We start from the raw sequence: 19,888 nt of genomic DNA, 5'->3' as shown, positions 1-19,888 counted from the left end.
ATGGCGCATGTTCACCGCCGGAACGCCGTCCGGTACCAGAATGTCACGCGTGGACACATCAGAATTGGTCTCAAACTTGAGCAGTTTCGTGACTTCATCCTTCATAGCGGAGTAACTCGGACTTGGACTGGAAGGCTTGTGCGACGCTCGCATGGAGCACTCGAGAGAGTCGCTCGTCGTTGACTGACTCTTCGATCGAGGCGTCGAACAATCCTCGTGTGCTCGCTTTTCGAACGCCTCCAAGACGTAGGCACGAAAAGTCGTCATTTGTCCGTCTTTTCTTCGCCTCGTCGCGTTCCAGTGGTTCTTCACGCTGTTCTCAGTACGGCCTGGAAGGCGCTTCGCGATGTACGACCACTTGTTCCCAAGCTCGAGATGCGCTTCGATGAACTTCTCCTCCTCGTCCAAAGTCCACGTGCCGCGTTTGATGTCCGGAGCGAGGTGATTGTTCCATCTCTCGCGGCATTGCTTTCCGACGCGACCCGAGAGCGCTCTCGCGATGTACGACCACCGCCGCACGCCGTACTTCTCGACGAGACCGACCAGCTTCTGGTCTTCTTCCGTCGACCACTGTCCCTTGAGCTTGGCCTTCGTCTCAGGCGACATTATCATCGGATAATCGTCTTCTTCCCATGTTGAAAGGTCGTCTTCTCGCGGAGAGAACGGCAACGCCACTTGCGTTCGCCCGTTCGTCCGCCGCTTCGACGCCCGTCCCCCCGAGCTCCCCCCATGCGCTCGCTTCATCGGCGCCGGCGTTGGCGTGAGTTCGATCCCAAACGCGCAATCCAACGCATCTTCGCTCGCGAACGCGCTCAGATCGATCTCTTCATCGCACCTACGAAGCGTCCAAGCGTCCTCCATGTCAGTCTTCACGTCTTCCCAGCACGAATCCTCGTTCGTTCATCACTGTGTCGGTTCGCCTGCTCGAGATCTCGACGAGTCGCGTCTTCGCTCGAGTCGCGCTCGTTCGCGCGCGCGGAGGACGGACGCACCACGCGTCGAAACCGACGCCGTCGTCGATGAGCCCATCGAAGTGAAACTCGAAATCGTCTCCAAACGTCATCGGTACCGGCCGCGCGGTCGTCGACGCGGGCATTCGGCGACGATCTCCACAGCTCTGTCGCGAGCGGCTGGATAAATGCGAAATGTGCACGCGTCGTCGTCAGTGGTCATTTCACTCGCGACCGCGGTGTGCGTCGGCGGACGCGATCGATAAAAATATTCGACGTCGATCGGTCGTCGAAGCGTCGTCGATCGCGCGCGAGACGATCGATCGAGTCGAATTCGCTCGATTTCAATCTTTTTTCTCCGGGGAGCGCGCGCTCGTTGGTCGGCGTCGCACCTCGTCTTGCGTCCTTCTCCGCGGAGTTTCGATCGTCGCGATCGATCGATTTATTTATTCTCGTCTCGATCGCGTCGTCGCGTCTTCACGGCGTCGCGCACTGTCTCGCCGACGTCCCCGTCGTTGATCACCGCACTCGTTTGCGCGCCTCCGACGGGACGCCGTCGTGTCGACAACGACGACGTTTTCTGGAACAGACGCGCGTTATGATCGGTTTGAAGATATTTTTACCGTTAAATGAAGTCGTATACGCGCTCTACCGTTTCGACGACGTCACGCGGGGGGGGATCGAGCGCGGGCGTAACGCCCGTCCGCTCGCCTCCCGTTGATTTTTGCGTTTTCCCCGTCGGTTCGCATCCGAGGACCTGAACGTGCATTAATATATGGGGATTACATGGGAGACAAAAAACACGCGTGCGATGAATTGACAGACGAAGCGACGGATAATTCGGAGGCGATTGTCTTGAGTATTTACTCATGACGGAGTCAGCTGGGCGAGACGGAAAATAGGTGTCGTGTTACCGAAGCCCTTCGTGTCAAAACAGGCAAGTAAGAACGGGTTGTCGTCGGATGTTTCATTCGTGAATTAATTCGACAACGTTCAAACTAGTATGAGACCGATGCGCGTCTCTGTACTCACTTGACGCCGAATTGCTCGGGATCCTTGAACTCGTCTTCGTCTTCGTCAAACTCATCTTCGTGCGCCGATCCAAACTCATCATCTTCGAGTCCCACAGTCTCATTCTCGGAGTCGGTTTCACCAACGTTGAGCTTGATGGTTTTTGCGTTCGCCTTTTCGACCTCCTCGATGGTCACCGGTGCAGGAACGGAAGCCGATGTCTGCGTCACGCCACGTTGACGCCCGTCGTGCGCGGAGCGCTCGTAGGATGCCAGTTTAGCTCGCAACGCGACCATCTCACCGCGTAGCTTGTCCACATCGACGGATTGACGACCAAGAGCGTCGATGAGCGACGTGTCATTTCCACCATGGCGCACGAGCTCTGTGGCAAGCGCCATGGTGTCAGACTCGGGTCGGAGGCTCGAAACTTTCGCATCCGTTGTTCCTGCGCTGATTTGCACGACTCGTGGCCATCCAACAATCGTTTGACCACCAACGGTGATCCAAACTACGTACGCTCCAGCTTTCGAGAACTTGGCTCGGAACACACCACGGGCTGAGGTTGTGCTATCGTCGTCGATTTCCGTGAAGTAAATATCTTCCGCGCCACTCGCGTGGACGTTGAGAGTCTGCCACGACTTCCAAGCAGACGGATTACCGAACCTGTCATGAGGTTTCATGTGAACAGTAAGGATCGAACCAGCTTGAGCGTTGTACACCCCTTGAGCTGCAAGCTGAGCGCCGTCGAGTTGCGCCTTACAAGAAGAAGCCACGGCCTGACTAGGCGCGACAAACACTTCACAAGGCGATCCAAGAACGGGCTCACGCTTGAACCCACTCCAGATGTACACAGTGTAACGACCGACAGCACGCGCTTCGAAACGAATCTCTGCCGATCCATCGCCTGCTTCCACGGTTTCAACATCTGCGGGACCCACACCAGAGACCTCAACGCGGAACGGTGTCAGTTCGGATGTAGCTGGTATCAAGTTTCCAAACCGGTCAGAGCGAACAACTCTTATCTTTCCACTTTGGCCCGCTTCAAGACTCTTTACCTCACCAGCATCGATTCGGCAGAACGCCGGATCCACGGCGCCCGGGGCGCATACTGCACTGAGCGTGGTGCTGGTATGATGCGCAGTGAGAGTGATACTGAAAGGACCTGCCTTGCTGATTGTATAGCTACATGCGTACGTCCCGTCGCCTTGATCCAATATTGACGCCTTGGCTGGGTTCGGCGAGAGTGCCGTCTGTACGACAGCGTTCAAAATTGCACCGCCTCTCGTCATGCGGTTACCGCGAGCATCGCGTGCTTCAATGGTGAACGAGGCTCGCTCCCCGGCCACAGCTCTTGTCGAGCCGACGCCGGTGATTTTACAACTTGAAGCGTGAACTTGTGCAGGTTTGACAACGGCTGATAGTGGAGAACCCACAATCGGTTCACCATTCAGAGCCGCAATGAGTGAGTGAGCGCCGACCTCAGGCCAAATGATATGCGCCGAGTAACGTGCCTTGTCCTTGCTCAATCGCAAAGAGACGATCGTGGCTAAGCCGGAAGGTGCGATTAATCGCAAGCAGATTGCCTCGTTACCATTCACGTGTAAACCACCACTTTCATAGTCAATAGCCTGGATGTAGAACTCGGACTCATCACCAGCAGTATATTCGTCGCGCTTGTCGGCGGGGACGAGCATGAGTTGCTTCGCCGTAAGACCACCTTGCTTGGCGATAAAAGAGGTGGCGGACTTTGTGTTCTCGACGCCGTTAACTGCCAAGTAAACCTTCCACTCCCCGGCTCGTGGCACGACGAATGCCATGCGGTAAGTTCCGTCACCAAAGTCCGAAATATCAGCATCGATCGAGCCAGCTGGACCTAAAAGACGAGCCGTGAGACGATCTCCTCCCTCGAGGCACACGTTCTGATACCTGTCCGCAGCGTTTATCAAAAGGTGAGTGACCTCACCGGCGATGACATTGCTCAGAGCATCTCCTCGAATGGTACAGAATCGAGGGTCTGTTTGTGCCGCAACAATTTGTAAGTTGCGCGGGAAGCCGTGAACAGGCTTGCCACTGACTAGAACTCGCAGCGAATACGTGCCCGCTCTTTGAAGAGCGCCAGTGAACATCATCTGTCCTGATTCTTTGGACGCAACACTGAACACAATGTTTGCGACACCCACGGCATCAACACGTACTCTTTCATGTTCGAACTCTGCTTCATTGTTGAATCTGTCTCGAGCAAAAACAACGATCGCAATTTGTCGTCCGGCCAAACCAAGCAGCATATTTGCACCACGCTCGCGAATACCACTAAGCTGTACGCTTGAGCGCGCGGGGTCAACTGTTGTGGGTGACAAAACCAAAGAAAGCGGCGCGCCTGTAATGCATTCGCGCTGAACCCCACCCCACCACTGTCTTGAAACATCAGCGGCGAACACGCGAAGTGTGTATTTACCAACTTCAGTTGCACGGAATTTAACGAGAGCGCCAGTGCCTGACGGATCGCTGATGACTTCGGCCTCCACGACGCTTGGACCCTCTCCATCTGCCAGTAGCGCAACATCAACGCCGGCATCACCATGCTTAGGTGGAACCACATCGTTGCCGTATTGATCCCGGCAGTGCACCTTTAAAGTAAATACTTCACCCGCTTTCCAGATGGCATCAACGACGGGTTGCTCGACCTCGCATCGCGACGGATCAAGCGCTGCCGGCTTGCACTTGATTTTCACCACACGCTCCTGACCGGCGGAAGTTATTACGGCATCATACTCACCCGCCTTGTCCACAGTGTAGGTAAACTCGTAAGTTCCATTCATCATGTCCTGAACTTGCACCGGCGCGCCAACGTCACGTTTGAACTCCAAATTTGAAGTCCCTTTCCCATCTCTGAACGTCAAGTGATGAATGGCGCACTGCATTGATGCGCCGCCCTTGTGAATGCGCACGCCACCCGGATTTGTGCTTTCAAAGATGAACTTTGTTTCCTGGCCGGCAACGCACTCTTCGCATCCTGGGCCAGAGACTAGCGAAGACGTCAAATGGACGACGGTCCGCGATGCAGTCTTCGTCTTGAGCTCCTTACTCGATACCTTCTGCACGGCCTCATCAGCGAGACTTGGTGGCAACGCAGCGAGAACGAGCTCCGCGTGATCCAACTTGACTCGATCTAGGTATGTTCCAGCTTTATCGCTCGGCAAGCCTCCGCTAGAGACCATCGCTGCTGCTACCAAAGGTGGGACTCCAGACATAACTCTCACTGCGTGATTGTCGTCCAGAGCAGCGACGACGCTTCCAGCTTTGAAGGGGTCCATGAGAACGATGATGTCATTCGCAATCGATATCGTAGCGGGGTCCATGGTTGCGTACAGCGTCGTCATAACGGCGGCAACGGATTCCGTCGGCATGTTCGAGGCTGTATCAGCGGCTGGTTGCGGTCGCATTTTCATAATCATAGCCGCACGTTTCGCTGGTGGCATGGATTCTAAAAGTAGAGCTGCGGCTTTCGGATCTGGCATGGCGCTCACCAGGGATCCAGCCGTCGCTGGCATCAATGCACCGACGGCTGACGCACTAACCTCTGGATCGAGCGCCGTGAGAATTTTAGCTCCGTTTGCGGTGTCGATTTCAAATGTCTCCAACAAAACGTCTGCAAGCGGACCTCGTACCTTGACACCAGAGCGAGGAACGTCGACGCTTGGCGGCCAAACACCGAGACGTGCAAGAGACTCAAACGCCATCGCGGCAACGGCAGGGCTAGTGCCGGCAGAAATCGCGGCGCTTGTCATGGCTGCAGAAGCTTTCGGTCCAGAGTACTGCAGAAGTTTCCCGGCATGCTTGGCACTGAACAAACCAAACATCTCAGCACGGATTTCGGGGGAGAGTTCAGCAGCGATTCTCGCGCTGCTCCTTGGATCGCGTTCAATTACTCCTGCAAGATGCACCGTTGTCTTCGAAACGTTTTGCTCACTCAACATTTGCAGAGATCGCGAAGCAGTCTGCATACCCTCTTCGCTCTCACACAACTGCGTCAAGATTGGCGCCACTGTGGATGGGGGTAGCGCGAGCAAGTATGTGGAAGTCAAATCATCTGGAAGCTGTAGAAGCATGCTCGCGGCGTTCTTTGATGGAATGACCGAAATAGCATCACAGGCTGCGTTTGCCTCCATGGAGCGTAAAGCATCTGCGGCGTCTTCTACAGGTAACATGCTCAGCAAGGATCCAGCGGCGCTCACGGGAAGAGCCTCTATCACCATCATTCGTGCGCTAGGACTCACACCTGAAACGACTCGAAGAGCATCTTCGGCTTCCATACTTGCGATTGAGCTCGCCATGACATCACGGTCCATTACGGCGATAATACTTGAGACACGCTCGGAGTCCATTGCCGCCATAACAGCGCCTGCAGCACCTGGGCGCATATCAGCAAGAGCTTGCGCGGATACTTTCGGAGCCATTCCTGAAAGTGAACGCGCGGCACGATCCGAGGCAGTTTTGCTTGGCTTGAGTCCAGTGCCACCCCACTTGTGCTTTGGTACCTTAACTTTGACTACGGGAGCGGGAACTTCGATTTCACCCTTGAGAATGCTTGACTCGGCATTTTTGGCAAGTGCATCACCACCCGGTTGTCGCATCACGGCTGCCTTAATAGCGGCACCTCCATCTGTGGCAGTCAGCTGAGTCATCGCAATCACATTTTCAACCGCTCTCGGATGCGTCTTAGCTGCACGCGACATCGCCCCAGCGACAAGCTCGCATCCAAGGGCATCTTGCTGCATGTTGGTGACCATCTTTGCGCATATCTCAGGTGGTACCGTGGTGAACACGGTGCTAATGGTGTCGCTGTTTACTTGCACAGCTTTCTTCACGCTGGGTGAAGCATCGGGATTGTACGCAGCAGTAATCAGCGCACAAAGAGACAATGTGTCGAACTCCATAAAAAGTTCCTTCTGCAAATCCGGCATGATAAACTGCAACACTTGCACAGCGTGCGACGGCTTCATTTTCGCCATGATCGCAGCGGCGACAGAGGTTTCAATCAGTTTACTCACACACAACGATGCGGTACGAGGGTCCATGTTATTCATTAACTGTGCCGCGGCTTCGGGTGGAAGCGCTTCAATGATAGAAGCCCGCGCAGCTGGTGGGGCGTCCACAATCATACTGATCACGCTCGCCTCCTTCATTGACGTCACCGCCGCGCGGAGTTCGCTTGGAGACATCATGGCTGCAGCACACGCGGCTTTCGAAGGATTCAAGCGCTGCAGAACAGCTGCAGCTACCTCTGGTCGCATGTCTGACAGAGCATCGCCCGCGTCCTCGAGTTCCAACTTGCGGATCACAGCAACCGTGGAATCGACCTGCTGTGGTGGTGGAGGGTTGAGGGGAGTTCCGAAGGTGAAGACGTCCTCTTCTTCCTCGTCACCTGGATCGTTTTCTGACGTTTCCGGCAGCGCAGCGCGTGAGACGGCCGCAGTGGTTTTATCATTCGTGTAAACGAATCCAAAAGAGTTGTCTGCCGGAATCATGGCCATATCGTTCGTCGTGTCCTCTCCTTCGATTTCTTCAAACTCTTCGTCTGGATCGCGCACGCGAATCATGAAAGGGCATCCAGGCACTGGTTCTCCTGCCAAGGTGACAGTGACGTGGTGATCACCTACTTCAACCCACAGAAGAGGACACGTAAAATGGCGAGTATCAGGTTCAAACTTTAGTGGCAAGTTGAAGCTGATTTCACTGGGTAAACGTACACTAATGACGACAGATTCTTTGCCGCTCATGACACGGCTGGGATTTGCGGGCTGCACACACAGTGTTGATTTATCAGCAAGAACAAGCCGTTGACCACCAATACCGCTGATGACACAGTCCGCGGCACTCAATGCCCCGAGACTGGGCATCAAGCTGTACCGGCTTTGCTTTTCACGCAAACCATTCGCAGAGATCCACAAGTTGTGTTGGATCGGGGCATCTAGTTCAAACGAAATCGTGTACGTTCCGTCGCTGTTATCAATGACGCTCGTAACCACGGTCCCTTCATCGTAGTTGACGAGAATCGCCTCGATAAAATCGCCACCGAGCGATCGAGGGTTGCCATACTCGTCCATCGCTTGTAGAAGAAGAGAAATCGGGGTTGCTGTAGAGCACTGTCCGAGGGCATCACCACTGATTGTGCACTTATCAGGGTTGCACGGACCCGCAACAACCTGTAACAACCTTGGCCAGCCACTGCATGCGCAATCGCTGACGAACGCAGCAACTGAGTAGGCGCCTGCCGCCATTATCGTCGCTTTGAAAGATCCCACGACGTCAGTGGGGGTAAACGGAACTTCCACCGGCCCACGGGCGTGTACCGCGATTCGTTCTCCCCCCAACCACGATGTTGGATTACCATGGAAATCGCGAGCAAGAACATGCATGGCGATTGCATCACCAGCCATGATGGTCGAAGGCAGCGTGATATCAGCGTCAATATCGGCGAGTGTGTTCTCTCTTCCGTCGTTGATGAGCGTCATACGAGCAACACATGATGATGGTGACGTCTCTTGGCTCGTGACGAGCGCGGAGAAAGATGTGAGCTCAACCGATGGAACATCTAGCGGCGTCATAGTCTCTTCATCAATAGCCAGCGCGATAATCGAGATATCGTAAGAACCCGATGACTGCGCGACGAGACGGAGTTCGCACGAACCATCGCCAAGCTCCAAAGCTTCGCAGTCAGCCCAGCCAGGACCGACGACTTCGGCAGCAAATCTATTTAGACCACCAATCGTGTATTTCGTCGTTGGGTTACCATACTTATCGCGGCGCTGGATGCGGATGAGGCCGGCCTCACCAGCGTGCCACAACAGCATCATCTTCGCAGCATCGACTCGACACTCATTGATCTCACATTCTGCCGCCTCGCATTTAATATTGACTACGCGCTTCGTCTGGATACTGCCATCATTCAGCGATAGAATCAACTCGACATCTCCCGCGACGGTCGTGGAGTAGGAGCATTCAAACGAACCATCGCCGTTGTCAATGACAGAGCCTAAGATCGGCTCTGCACCCGGAACTCGACAGCTCACTGATATATCTGCTCCGCCCTTGTTAATTTGGTTTCCACTGTAGTCGCGAGCGTACAGCATGAAACGCGCTTCTTCCCCAGCGACGCAACGCGTCGCACCTTCACCGATCAACGCTGATGCAATTAATGCGACTCGTTTACCCTCTGCAACGACGCGGATAGGCGTTCCCGGCACGGGGATGCCATCTAACATGATCGTGAGTGAATGGGATCCAGGATGGAGCCAGCGAATCTTGGCTGCGTAGCTTTTGTTGTCCTTAGCGAGCGTCACCGGCACGGCCTCTTGCGAGCCAGATGGATGCGTCAGGCGCACGCTCACTGCCTCTAAACCAGTCATGACGCGATTGTTTCTTTCCCATCCCAATCCATGTAACAGAAGATTGTTACCCTGCCCGCATTCGACAGTGCCGTTGCTTGGAATCGGAGGATCGAAAGTTACGACGGCTTCTTCGGCTGTGAGTGTACCGAATGCAACATTGAACGAAATACCACCCTCAACATGCAATACGCTGTTGATGCGAGTGTTGAGCACCCATTTTCCAGCAGCGGTGACTTGGAACTCAAGAGCATACGTGCCATCTTGGTGATCCGTGACACTAACTTGACGTGCGAACGCCTTGTTTGGACCTTGGAGCGCCAGCTGAATCGTATCCCCGCCGCTCAAACGAAGATTCGCATACATATCAACTGTGCGGAGCGTCAATCGTACTATGTTTCCAGTCTTCACATCCTTCAAACCGTCCATGCTGAGGATTGATCGAGGGGCGAACGTAAAACCTGCAATGATTTGAATCGGTCTCCAGCAAACTGGAAGCGCGTCGCAGAGCACTCTAAGCTCGAACGTTCCCGCACGTATCATTTTCGCAACAAACTCATTCTGCAGACTTGTTGTACCGTGCGGAACGAAGCTCAAAAACTCTGGACCGAGCGCCTCCACGGTGATTGTTTGCCCTTCTTCCCAATGAGTTGCGTTGCCGTACCTGTCTTTTGCGATCACACGCACTATGACTTCGTCACCGGCAGGAGCCACCCAAGCATTATCGGCGCGAGTGCCCCCGATGACCTCCAGATCGCAACAGTTAGGCATCGCGACCGTGGGTGCAAGATTCATCTCAAACAATCCGTTGGGCAACGGTACCATCTCGATACCGTTTACTGCCATCATCTTCGGTAACGCTACGTTTTGTGACGCCTCGTTATGCTGGCCCTCATCCACTACAATCGCTGCAACAGGTGCGTCACTCTTTGCACTGGATATGATAGGGCCGGCGAGAACATCATCTCGTTTGCCTGATGTAACTTTGGATTCAGACTTCTTACTTTCCAATTTGGACTCCTCGAGCATGAGTTGAGAGTTTTCCATGAGTGCCGCGGACTCTTCATTCGCGTAAGGAATCATAGGCGTGTCGGCGACATAGATACCAATCTGGTAAAGCCCAGCTGTAGTACCATAGAACTTCATCTCCGCCGTGCCGTTGCCGAGCTCTAGAGACTGACACGTGACGTCACCCGGGCCGATTGCCTTGCCATAGAATGGTGCAAGTCCCTCTCGTCGACTAATTCTATTCCCAAACCGATCCATACGAGTCACTGTGAGCACAAGTTGCTCTCCTGCGGTCCAAGCACCGTTCGTTACACCGTCGACGCGACACTTTGCATAATCGACACGTCCGGGCTTGCAAAGTGCTCTATACGTTGCCGCTTCCGTGCCCAAGAAGAGAGAAAGCTCGAAGGGCCCCGCGCGCTCTACAATATAACTCGCTTCGTAGGTGCCATCACCGCAGTCCTGCACTTTACCACGCAAGGTTTCACCCCCTGAGCGGACGGCAATGCCCATTTGGGCGCCACCATTGAACAAGCGGTTACCACGCTCATCTCTGGATTCGATCAAAATCGTGGCACGTTCACCAGCAATGGCACCTTGGAGACCCGGACCAGAGAGCCTGCACATTGGCAGGCTGACATCTTGCGCCTCGACTTCTACGACAAAGGGCGAGCCAACCACAGGTTCGCCACCGATGGCGGCGACAATTTCGTGTCGGCCAACTTCCCACCATCGAAGAGACGCTTTGTATCGCGACCCTCTCTCGGCGAAAACCACGGGCAGTGTATGCGTGGAGCCGCTTGGCGTGATTAAGTGCATCGCGATAGCCTCTTGACCGCTCATACCGCGACCGTTTGCGTCATACTCTAGGGCCTGAACATATATGTCACGCTGAGAGCCACACGTCTCGGTCCGCTTCATTCCCGGCCCGCTTTTCAAGACGCATGCAGCTGCATGTAACGGACCGTACATCACGATGACTTCTGTCGTACTCTCCTTTGCGATGCGTCCATTCACTACGGCTTGGATTGTCCACCGACCAGACTGAGGGATGATAAACGAGAACGAATACGTCCCATCTTCGTTATCTTTGACATCCAACGCGTTGATCTTGAGTCCGTTCGGACCGGACATGGACAGATTCACGCGATCACCGCCAACATGACAATGATTCCCATACTTGTCTTCTGTTTGTACCAGAAGCGACGTGATCTTGCTTGCAACAATCCCGTTGAGGGCGTCGCCGCGCAGAATAGCACGACTGGTTTCACAAGTTCCAGGGAAGACGTGCAAAATGAGAGGGGAAGTCGCTATCGGAATCCCGTCGACAGTCACCGCTACGGTGTAGCTCCCTGATCGAGGAAAGATCGCTTTAAGCGCGATTCGGCCGGTGCGAACGTCGGAGATCTCGAAAGGTCTGTCTGCGGGCATGTGAGCCGGCCCGTACGCAGAGACAGAAACGTTCTCACCTGCAAACGTCGAAGAGTTGCCGTAACGATCGCGAGCTTCCACGATACAGGTAACTTCTTCTCCGGCCATGGCGGCGCACGCGCCGTGAGCAGCAGCTTTTGCACCAGGACCCTTCGTCAAGCTGGTGACTGACTGCAACATAGCCGTACAGCCCGCTTGGGAAAGAACATCGGTGCCCATCCTTGCGTCGAACGGACAACCGGACAAGTTTTCCTTCGTATCAAGACATACTACTGTGACCTTATAGATACCAGTTACGGTAGTGTTCAAGACGAACTCGATTTTTCCATTGTCCAGCATGTTGCGTTCAACGATGACTCCGCCGGGTCCGGACGCGCGACATTCGAATTCAAGGATACTCTTGGTAGAGTGAGCGAAATTACCGAAGCGATCTCGGAGTACTAACAACAACTTTCCGGGACTTCCGGCTGTCCAACTTTGCAACCCCTGTTTGTCAACCGTGCACTTTCCCACTACGACATCTGACGCCTCGACGTTGACCTTCCAAGAGCGAGACTGTCCGGAACTCTCGACAATGACTGCCACTTCGCCAGCCATCGTGCTCGAAAACTGCACCAAATACTCGCCATTTCCTCTATCATATACGGCGCCGAGCTCCACACCAGGGCCGGGCGCGGAGGCAAGCTTCGTGGAAACGGACAATGCCGCACCTCCGAAAGGAATCTTATTTCCACCTCGCTCCCGGGACTCAAGAATGAACGACGACTGCTCCCCGACGATCGCCCCACGAATATTGCTTATTGTACAGGCGTCCAAATGGATCAAAGATTTATTCGCCACGCGGTCCTTCAAGTCTCTTCTGCGCGTATGTTCCATGATTTCATGTGCGCGCTCGTCGGGGGTGCACATCATGATGCCGACAGCCATATCAGTTGGCAAACTCTCCAAAAGGGCCGCTGCTTGAGTGTTTTCCATAGCGGATACGTAAGGTACTAGCGCTGCCGTAAATGGCGTATCACTCAGCTTCTTTCCAGTCTGTTCCTGAATGGCGACACTAGCTTCGATCACCTCCGAAACCTCGGCTGGACTCATGCCTTCAAGTATACGCGAGACATCCATTGGTTCCATTTTGTGCAGGACTTGCGCGGCCGATGTCGGTGAAAGGTGCTCAGCAAGGGCGCCCCCGACGGCCGTGGGCGGCTGGACGTTTCGTAGAATTTGTGGCGTAAGTGCCTCGAGGAAAGAGCCCATGAAAGGTTCGGTGCATCGTTGGCTAGAGCCCGGATTCACCAAAATGCTTATCGCAGACGCAGCTTCAGTGTGACTAAGGACCGAGGCAGATCGACCTGCTATCAACGGAGAAGAGCGAGCGATTTCAACGAGAGCCTTAGCTACGTAATCTGATCCCATTGGCGCGAGCAGATCCCGAATTTCTGTCATGGTCAGTTCAATCAATAACTTGCCCGATGTTCCAGGTGGGGTGAAAGCCAAAAGCTCACGCATAACGTCTGCGCGTTGCTCCGCCGTCAGCGCTCGGTAAAAGTGCAGCGCACCAGATGGGGCGGCAATTATCTCGCCGTTCTCATCTACGATGGACCCGTCGGACGTGATCAAACCATCATCTCTAAGCCTGAGAACTTGACCGTCTGTGTCAATAATGACCCCATCGTCGCTGAGAGTTGCTTTCGTGCCATCGGAGTGAACTATGTGTGCGCCATCCTGGCTCACTCGCGACTTGGAACCATCTCCCCACTCAATCTCCCCATCTTCCTTCATCTGTGCCACCGGACGCGAATTGGTTTGAGAAGTCACTGACCGGGCGCTGTCCTCTACAAGAGCGAAGATGCATCCACCCAAATGCTCCGGCGTTGCTTGTCTAAAAATTTCGCCAAGATCCAGCTTGTCTTTCAATGAAATGGGCCTAGCGATTCTTCGACCCATCTCCTCAGCGTCCGCTTTCATTTTATGACGCTCTTGAGCGGAGGCTGACTTGTCAACCCTGTATGCACGGAAAAGATGTCTCGTCATCTGGAAAAGAGAGTCGCCGCCCAGCATGCTCATAACGCCTGCTTGTCTATCTTCAGGCATTTTCGCGACAATCGCGGCCGTACTTTCCATTGATAGCCCGGCTAACATTTTAGCGGTGTCCTCCTTGTCAATCTTTGCCGCGATATCTGCGACATAGCGTGCGGGCATCTTTTCGAAGATCGCCGTGAGTCCTTTCTCGGAATGAGGTGCCGCGATAAGCGCGCGCACCGCATCAACCATATCGTCTTCCTTCATGGCCGTTAGAACGGTAGAAAGCATTTCAGCCTTCTCTGCGATCGCCGTGCTCGGCATGCTAGCCAATATTTTTTTGGTGTCACTCGTCTGCATATGTCCTAACACTTCCATAGCGCGCTCATCAGACATAGCATTCAGTGTTTCAACTGATCGGTCCGGAGGCATGCAGCTCAGAATTTCAGCCACGTTCCCAACCATTACGTTTGCCGTCATGCGAACCACGGCCTCCGGGGAACTTTCTTCAAGGATGCGGGCCGCTTTATCCGGAGCTACAGACTGAAGAGCTTGAGATGCGCCATCACCACTGAGCTTTGGAAGAAGTTCAGCGACCTCGCCCTCCGACATGTTCTCAATTTCAGCGATTTGTGGAAGCGCCGTCATAGCTTCGACGGTGAATGGAGAACCAACGACAGCTTCTTGATCGAGCGAAACAGAGACAGTGTGTTGACCAGGCTGTGTCCACGTGTAAGATCCCGTATATTTGCCTTTTTCAAACTTGAGATCAACGGAGCTAATGCCGCCCGATGGCGTGAGGATCCGCACTCCAACGGCCTCTTGTCCACTCATCAGGCGCGCGTTTGCCTCAAAATCTGCAGGTTCGATCACGATCTTACTTGGCTTGAAGCATAAGACCCCTTCGACGCCGTCTGATCCCATACCAGAGAACACACACTCACTTGCTTTTACACCAGCGAAAAAAGAAGTGACTTCGTTCACCTGGGTTCGACCGCCACGGCCATTAATGACTAGATTAATCTCCCATGTCCCAGGACGCTCAAGTTTGAATTTGGCTCCGTACGTGCCGTCCGCATGATCGTCAACTTTCGCTGCTACAACGTATTTTCCATCGGGTGAGCTCAAAGTCACATCGACAACATCCCCACCCGTTGATCGCAAGTTGCCAAATCTATCTGAAGCGTGTATGGTGAGCGTAGTGATGCGGTTGCATCTCACACCTTGCAACGCCTCTCCGAACAACACGCACTTTTGCGGCTCTGTGGCCGCTGATACGACGGTTATAATTCTTGGGTAACCGTCTAATACGTTGTCGCCTACCTTTGCAGACAGCAAATAAGATCCTGCCATTCGGAATGAAGCGAAGAGCGCTACCTCCTGTCGATCTCCTTGGCGCTCTTCAAATGGAATCGTCATGCCACCTCCAGTAGCTATCGCTGTAACAGTAGCCGACTTCGAGAAGATGGTAGCGTTACCATATATGTCTCTAGGCGCCACTGCTAATGACACTTCTTCACCGGCGACGGCAACGAGAACATCGCTATCGCTAGAAGCAAGCTGAGCCCCAAACACAGTAGTGACGCTTGTTTCGCTTGATGCCGGACCCGGGTAAGCGACGACTTCGAACGGGGATCCGGGAATTGGTTCCTGGTCGTGCGATGTGACCTGAACGTAGTATCTGCCTGATACAGATGTACTCACGTCAACGTCGCTCACGCCGTCCGCTCGTTCGATGATTGAGCACGTCGCTGGCCCAGGGCCGTCGGCGACGACTTTGAACTTTATCTGTCCTTGGCGAGTGGGAACTCTGTTACCGTATGCATCGTGACGAACGATGCTGTATCGTCCTGAGGAACCAACTTCCAAGTCTAAGCCGGCGTCCCCAATGAGCTCACACCCCGCAACAACAGCCTTGCCAGGTTCGCAAATACCCTTGATAACAAGTTCTTCACCGAGGCATTCTAGTGTCATCTCGTAAAATCCAGCAACTCGGACAGTGTAGGATACTTCGTAGGTGCCATTCCCGAAATCGATTATTTCTCCCGTGTATGACTCGTTGGTTGAAGTTCGCACCCCGATCGAGAGCGCAGCACCACCGCTGAGGAGCCGATTACCTCGGCTATCGTGCGCCTCAACAATGAAAGCAGCGCGCAAGCCAGCGGTGCACTTGTGCACTCCTGGACCCTGCAGCTGGCACGCTGCGAGACATAGCTCTTCGGGTACGACGATCACTTTCATGGGTGAGCCTTTGAGAGGTTCGCCATCGAGTCTCACGTCGATCTGATGTTCGCCAACTTCGGGCCAGTTGATGCGAGCGACCGCAGCAGTGGTCCCCGCCTTGACGTCAAGCGCGACACCCATAGACACACCGGCAGGCGAGACAAGACGGACGTTGAATGCCTCAGCACCCGTCAAAATTCTACCATCTTCCGGGTGTTCAACGACGATTTGCATGTCCGTGTAGCCACCGCACCGAAAAGGAGGCTGGGGGAGCTGTAAGCGAACATCACTGGCAACAAGCGGTCCATAAGTGACGATCAACTTGTGCCTCTCATCACTCAAGTGCCCGTTCATTCGCGTACGAAGGGTCCATACTCCTTGCTGCATACATGTAAATTCGAGCAGATAGGAACCGTCGCCGTGATCCTTCGTGCTCACCAGTCCTCGCTGGCCACTCGGACCAATTAAAATGCCCTCGACGTTATCGCCACCAGTCGTGCGCGAGTTGCCAAAGTTGTCTTGGCCGCGAACAAAAATCTTGCACTTCTTTCCCACGATCAATCGAAGCATTTTTACGCCCGGAACGATTCCTTCCTCGACATCCACGCCAGAGAGAAGCTCATCATCCGTGGGCGGCGGCAAGTCTTCCTCGTCATCAATCACTTGCGCAGCGAGCCTAGAGTCAAAATATGAAAAGTCTTCATCCACGCCGCCGTCCGCGGCCGCGTTTTCTTTCATAGAAATTTGCTCATCAAAATATGCCTCGTCATCGTATTGACCGGGTACGGTTGTCGCGAGCACTTGCGTCACACTCGCCGGAAGAGCGACGCTCGTCGCAGCAGCTTCTCCTACATCCGCGAGATCCGCCACGCTCAGCGTGCTCGAAACCTCGCTCAGAACCACATTCTCCTCCAACGGCGTTGCTGTCACTGAAAACTGTAAGTGCGTCAACATCGTCACCGCTCCTTGTCTCAGAGGCACCGTGCGCGACACCTCCCTCCCCGGGCACAACGCAAACTCTCGGAGATCCACCGTCGCCTCGGCGTACTTCTTCTGCTCCCGCCCCGATTCGTCCACCACTTGTAAGACGAACATCGCGGGTTTGCTCTCATACATACCAGTCTTCGGATTGACGAACATCGAGCACGTCATCGCGAGCGGTTCGTCCCAAGTCGCCTCGCCTCGCGTCACCTTGACCGCGCTCGTGTGCTCGCGCTTGCTCCCTCGTCTCCACACCAACCGCAGTCGAGCTGTTCCCGGCAAGACGTTGTACGCGCTGTGCGCGCGCACGTCGAACTGATACTTATCGACCTTCCATCCTCGCAGGGACTTAAACCTCGAGCGTCCGACGTCGGCGCCGGCGCCGGACTCGACGGACATCTTTCGTGTTGGCGCGCGTGTCGCGCGATCGCTCGATCTCGACGCGCACTCTCGTCGCGCGTTCGATGCCGACGGACGAAGCGGGAAACCAACGCGCGCGCCTCGGGCGGTGTTGTGACGCTCCGAAACTCCGGCGCGCGCGGTGCGCTCGCGCGTGTGCGGGATCTTTCGACGGCGCTCGGGCAATCGTACACATTTTATAAGTTTAGTGTTCACCGAGCGCCGTCGAGGTCGTGATCGGTCGCGCGGCGTGCACGTATACAAGGGTGAGATGCGGTATCAAAATGAACATGTGCGATGAAACACCGAACGACCGTCGCGTCGTCGACCGCGACGGTGCGACGGACGACGGTGGCGACGGCGGCGATGGCGGTCGTCGACGTCATCGCGCGCGCGCGCGTCGCGCGCGCGTGGGACGCGTGCGCTGATGCGATCGACCGTGCGCGTCGCGTTCGGTACTCGGCGCGCTGGTGGTACGCGTACGCGTGTACAAGCTAATCGCTACGACGGTGCGCGATGGCCCTCTCGACGTCTACACCGTTTGAGAGCGATTCGTCGTTCGTGCCGACTCTGCGGTGTCGCCGAACGGTGCGGCGGATCGCGAAGAGAGCGACGATGGCGCCGACGAAGACGACGCCGAAACTAAACCAGAACGTCTTCTCGATGACGACGTCTACGACGGCGCCTCTCTCGGGATCTATGACGTCAACAGTGCGCGTGACCGCGAGAAATCGCTTAAAATTTGCCGGCGGGTTCACGACCACGCGCACGGGCTGATTCGATGGGGCGCTCGGCTTGGCGAAGAATCCTGCACGATCTGTCGTCACCGGTAAGCCGTGGCCGACGGAAACCGACGCCCCGGGAATGCCGTTACCCTCTCTATCGCGCACGTATCCACGAACGGAACCGAACGCCGCGCGTTCAATCATCTTTAAGCTCGCCGCTACGTGCTCGGCGACTATGTCATCCAATCGATCCTCGCTCGGCCACTTATCGTCGTCTACCTCGACAGTTATGTCGTACGTGCCCGTGTTGACGTAGTGCCAATCCTGCATCCCTCCCCACAACGGATACCAACCCGCACCGTTCGTAATCCCACCCCTAAACTCCACGCTATCATGCATCTTCGGATGCGCGTCGGCGTACAATTGCGACAAGTACCTGAACGTCTCGTCGTCCGGCGCAGAGCTGTACGCCGTGCGTCCGTCCGCGTTCCCGTCCCACGGATAATTCGCCACGAGCGCGCCCTCGTGATAGTTAATCGCCACGTTCAACCGCCACGTCTTACTCCAACGCATCACCAGCTCGGTCTCGACCTCGTGCGCCGCGTTATCGCTCTTCCCCGTCCTACTCGCGCTCGCGGGCATGTCAAAGCCGGCGTACGGAAAGTTCCTATTCAAATCAACCCCGCGCGCGTTCTCCCGCGTCTTCCTCTCGAATCCATCGGGATTTATCGTCGGCACCACAAAAATCGTCGCCTCCTCGAGCAAGCGCGCCGCGAGCGCCCTGTCGCGTCGCTCGTCCGCCTCTCCGTCCGCCGCCTCTCTCGCGCGCGCGCACGTCCATCGCGCGAGCGCCATCGCGATCTCCCGACCCACCGGTTCATCCCCGTGCATGTTCCCGAACACCCCAACGCGCACGCGCCCCGACCACCGCGCGTCGTTCGCGTCCTCGCCCACCGTCGACGACGTCGCGCCGATCTCCAGCGCGCGCACCGGTCGCCCATCGACGCTCGAGCCCATGACCACCGTCCTGGACACCCCCGCGCACGGCCCGCGGGTCAACGCCGCCATTTCGTCCGCCACCGCCGCGTTCGACGCGTACGGCATCGCCGCCCGTGAGCGCGACGCCCGCGCGCGGCGTCGTCCGTCGCCGCGCGGGCGCGACGGGCGCGACCGGTGATGCGCGACCGGTGGACGACACTCGCGACCGGTGATGCGCGACCGGTGGACGACGCCCGCGACCGGTGATGCGACCGGTGGACGACGCCCGCGACCGGTCGACCGCGTCGGGCGCGACGTCGGGGGCGACGGGCGATCGTCGCGGCCGTGTACACTGTTCGCCCACACGTGGACGTCGACGGGCGCGTCGAAAGGGGCGTCGAAAGGTGATTCGAAAGGTGACGTGTGAGACACATCGAAAGGTGACGTGTGAGACACATCGAAAGGTGACGTGGGAGACACATCGAAAGGTGACGTGGGAGACACATCGAAAGGTGACGTTTGACACACATCGAAAGGTGACGTTTGACACACATCGAAAGGTGACGTTTGACACACATCGAAAGGTGAACGAAAGGGCGCGCGCGGGGTCGTTTGTGGACGTCGAACGACGAGTCGTGACTCGTGACCCGTCGAGCGCATCACCGCGCGGTCCAGGGGAACGTCCCCCGCGCGTCGCGCGCGCGACCGCACTCGGGCGACGGGCGCGGACGATCGCGCGCGCGTCCACGGCGCGCGCGTGGACCACGCGTCGTGACCT

General features: G+C 55.7%; 3 protein-coding genes across 3 annotated transcripts; all 3 read right to left on the bottom strand.

Moving 5' to 3' along the window:
* On the bottom strand, positions 1–861 carry OT_ostta10g02070 (SANT/Myb domain; the record flags this gene model as incomplete). The annotated part of the gene is made up of 1 exon (XM_022983176.1): positions 1–861. A coding segment is annotated over one exon (861 nt), but the record flags the coding sequence as incomplete, so codon positions are not given.
* A 1,117-nt stretch (positions 862–1,978) lies between these two features.
* OT_ostta10g02060 (Immunoglobulin-like fold) lies at positions 1,979–17,407 on the bottom strand (the record flags this gene model as incomplete). Its single annotated transcript, XM_022983175.1, has 1 exon — positions 1,979–17,407. The coding sequence occupies one exon, from the start codon at positions 17,405–17,407 to the stop codon at positions 1,979–1,981; it is 15,429 nt and encodes a 5,142-aa protein (XP_022839808.1).
* A 494-nt stretch (positions 17,408–17,901) lies between these two features.
* On the bottom strand, positions 17,902–19,770 carry OT_ostta10g02050 (Peptidase M14, carboxypeptidase A; the record flags this gene model as incomplete). The annotated part of the gene is made up of 1 exon (XM_003081594.2): positions 17,902–19,770. The coding sequence occupies one exon, from the start codon at positions 19,768–19,770 to the stop codon at positions 17,902–17,904; it is 1,869 nt and encodes a 622-aa protein (XP_003081642.2).
* Positions 19,771–19,888: the final 118 nt, after the last annotated feature.

The sequence above is a fragment of the Ostreococcus tauri genome (assembly GCF_000214015.3).
Source record: "Ostreococcus tauri WGS project CAID00000000 data, contig chromosome 10, whole genome shotgun sequence".
Lineage (NCBI taxonomy): Eukaryota > Viridiplantae > Chlorophyta > Mamiellophyceae > Mamiellales > Bathycoccaceae > Ostreococcus > Ostreococcus tauri.
This window is presented reverse-complemented; position numbering and strand designations above follow the sequence as displayed.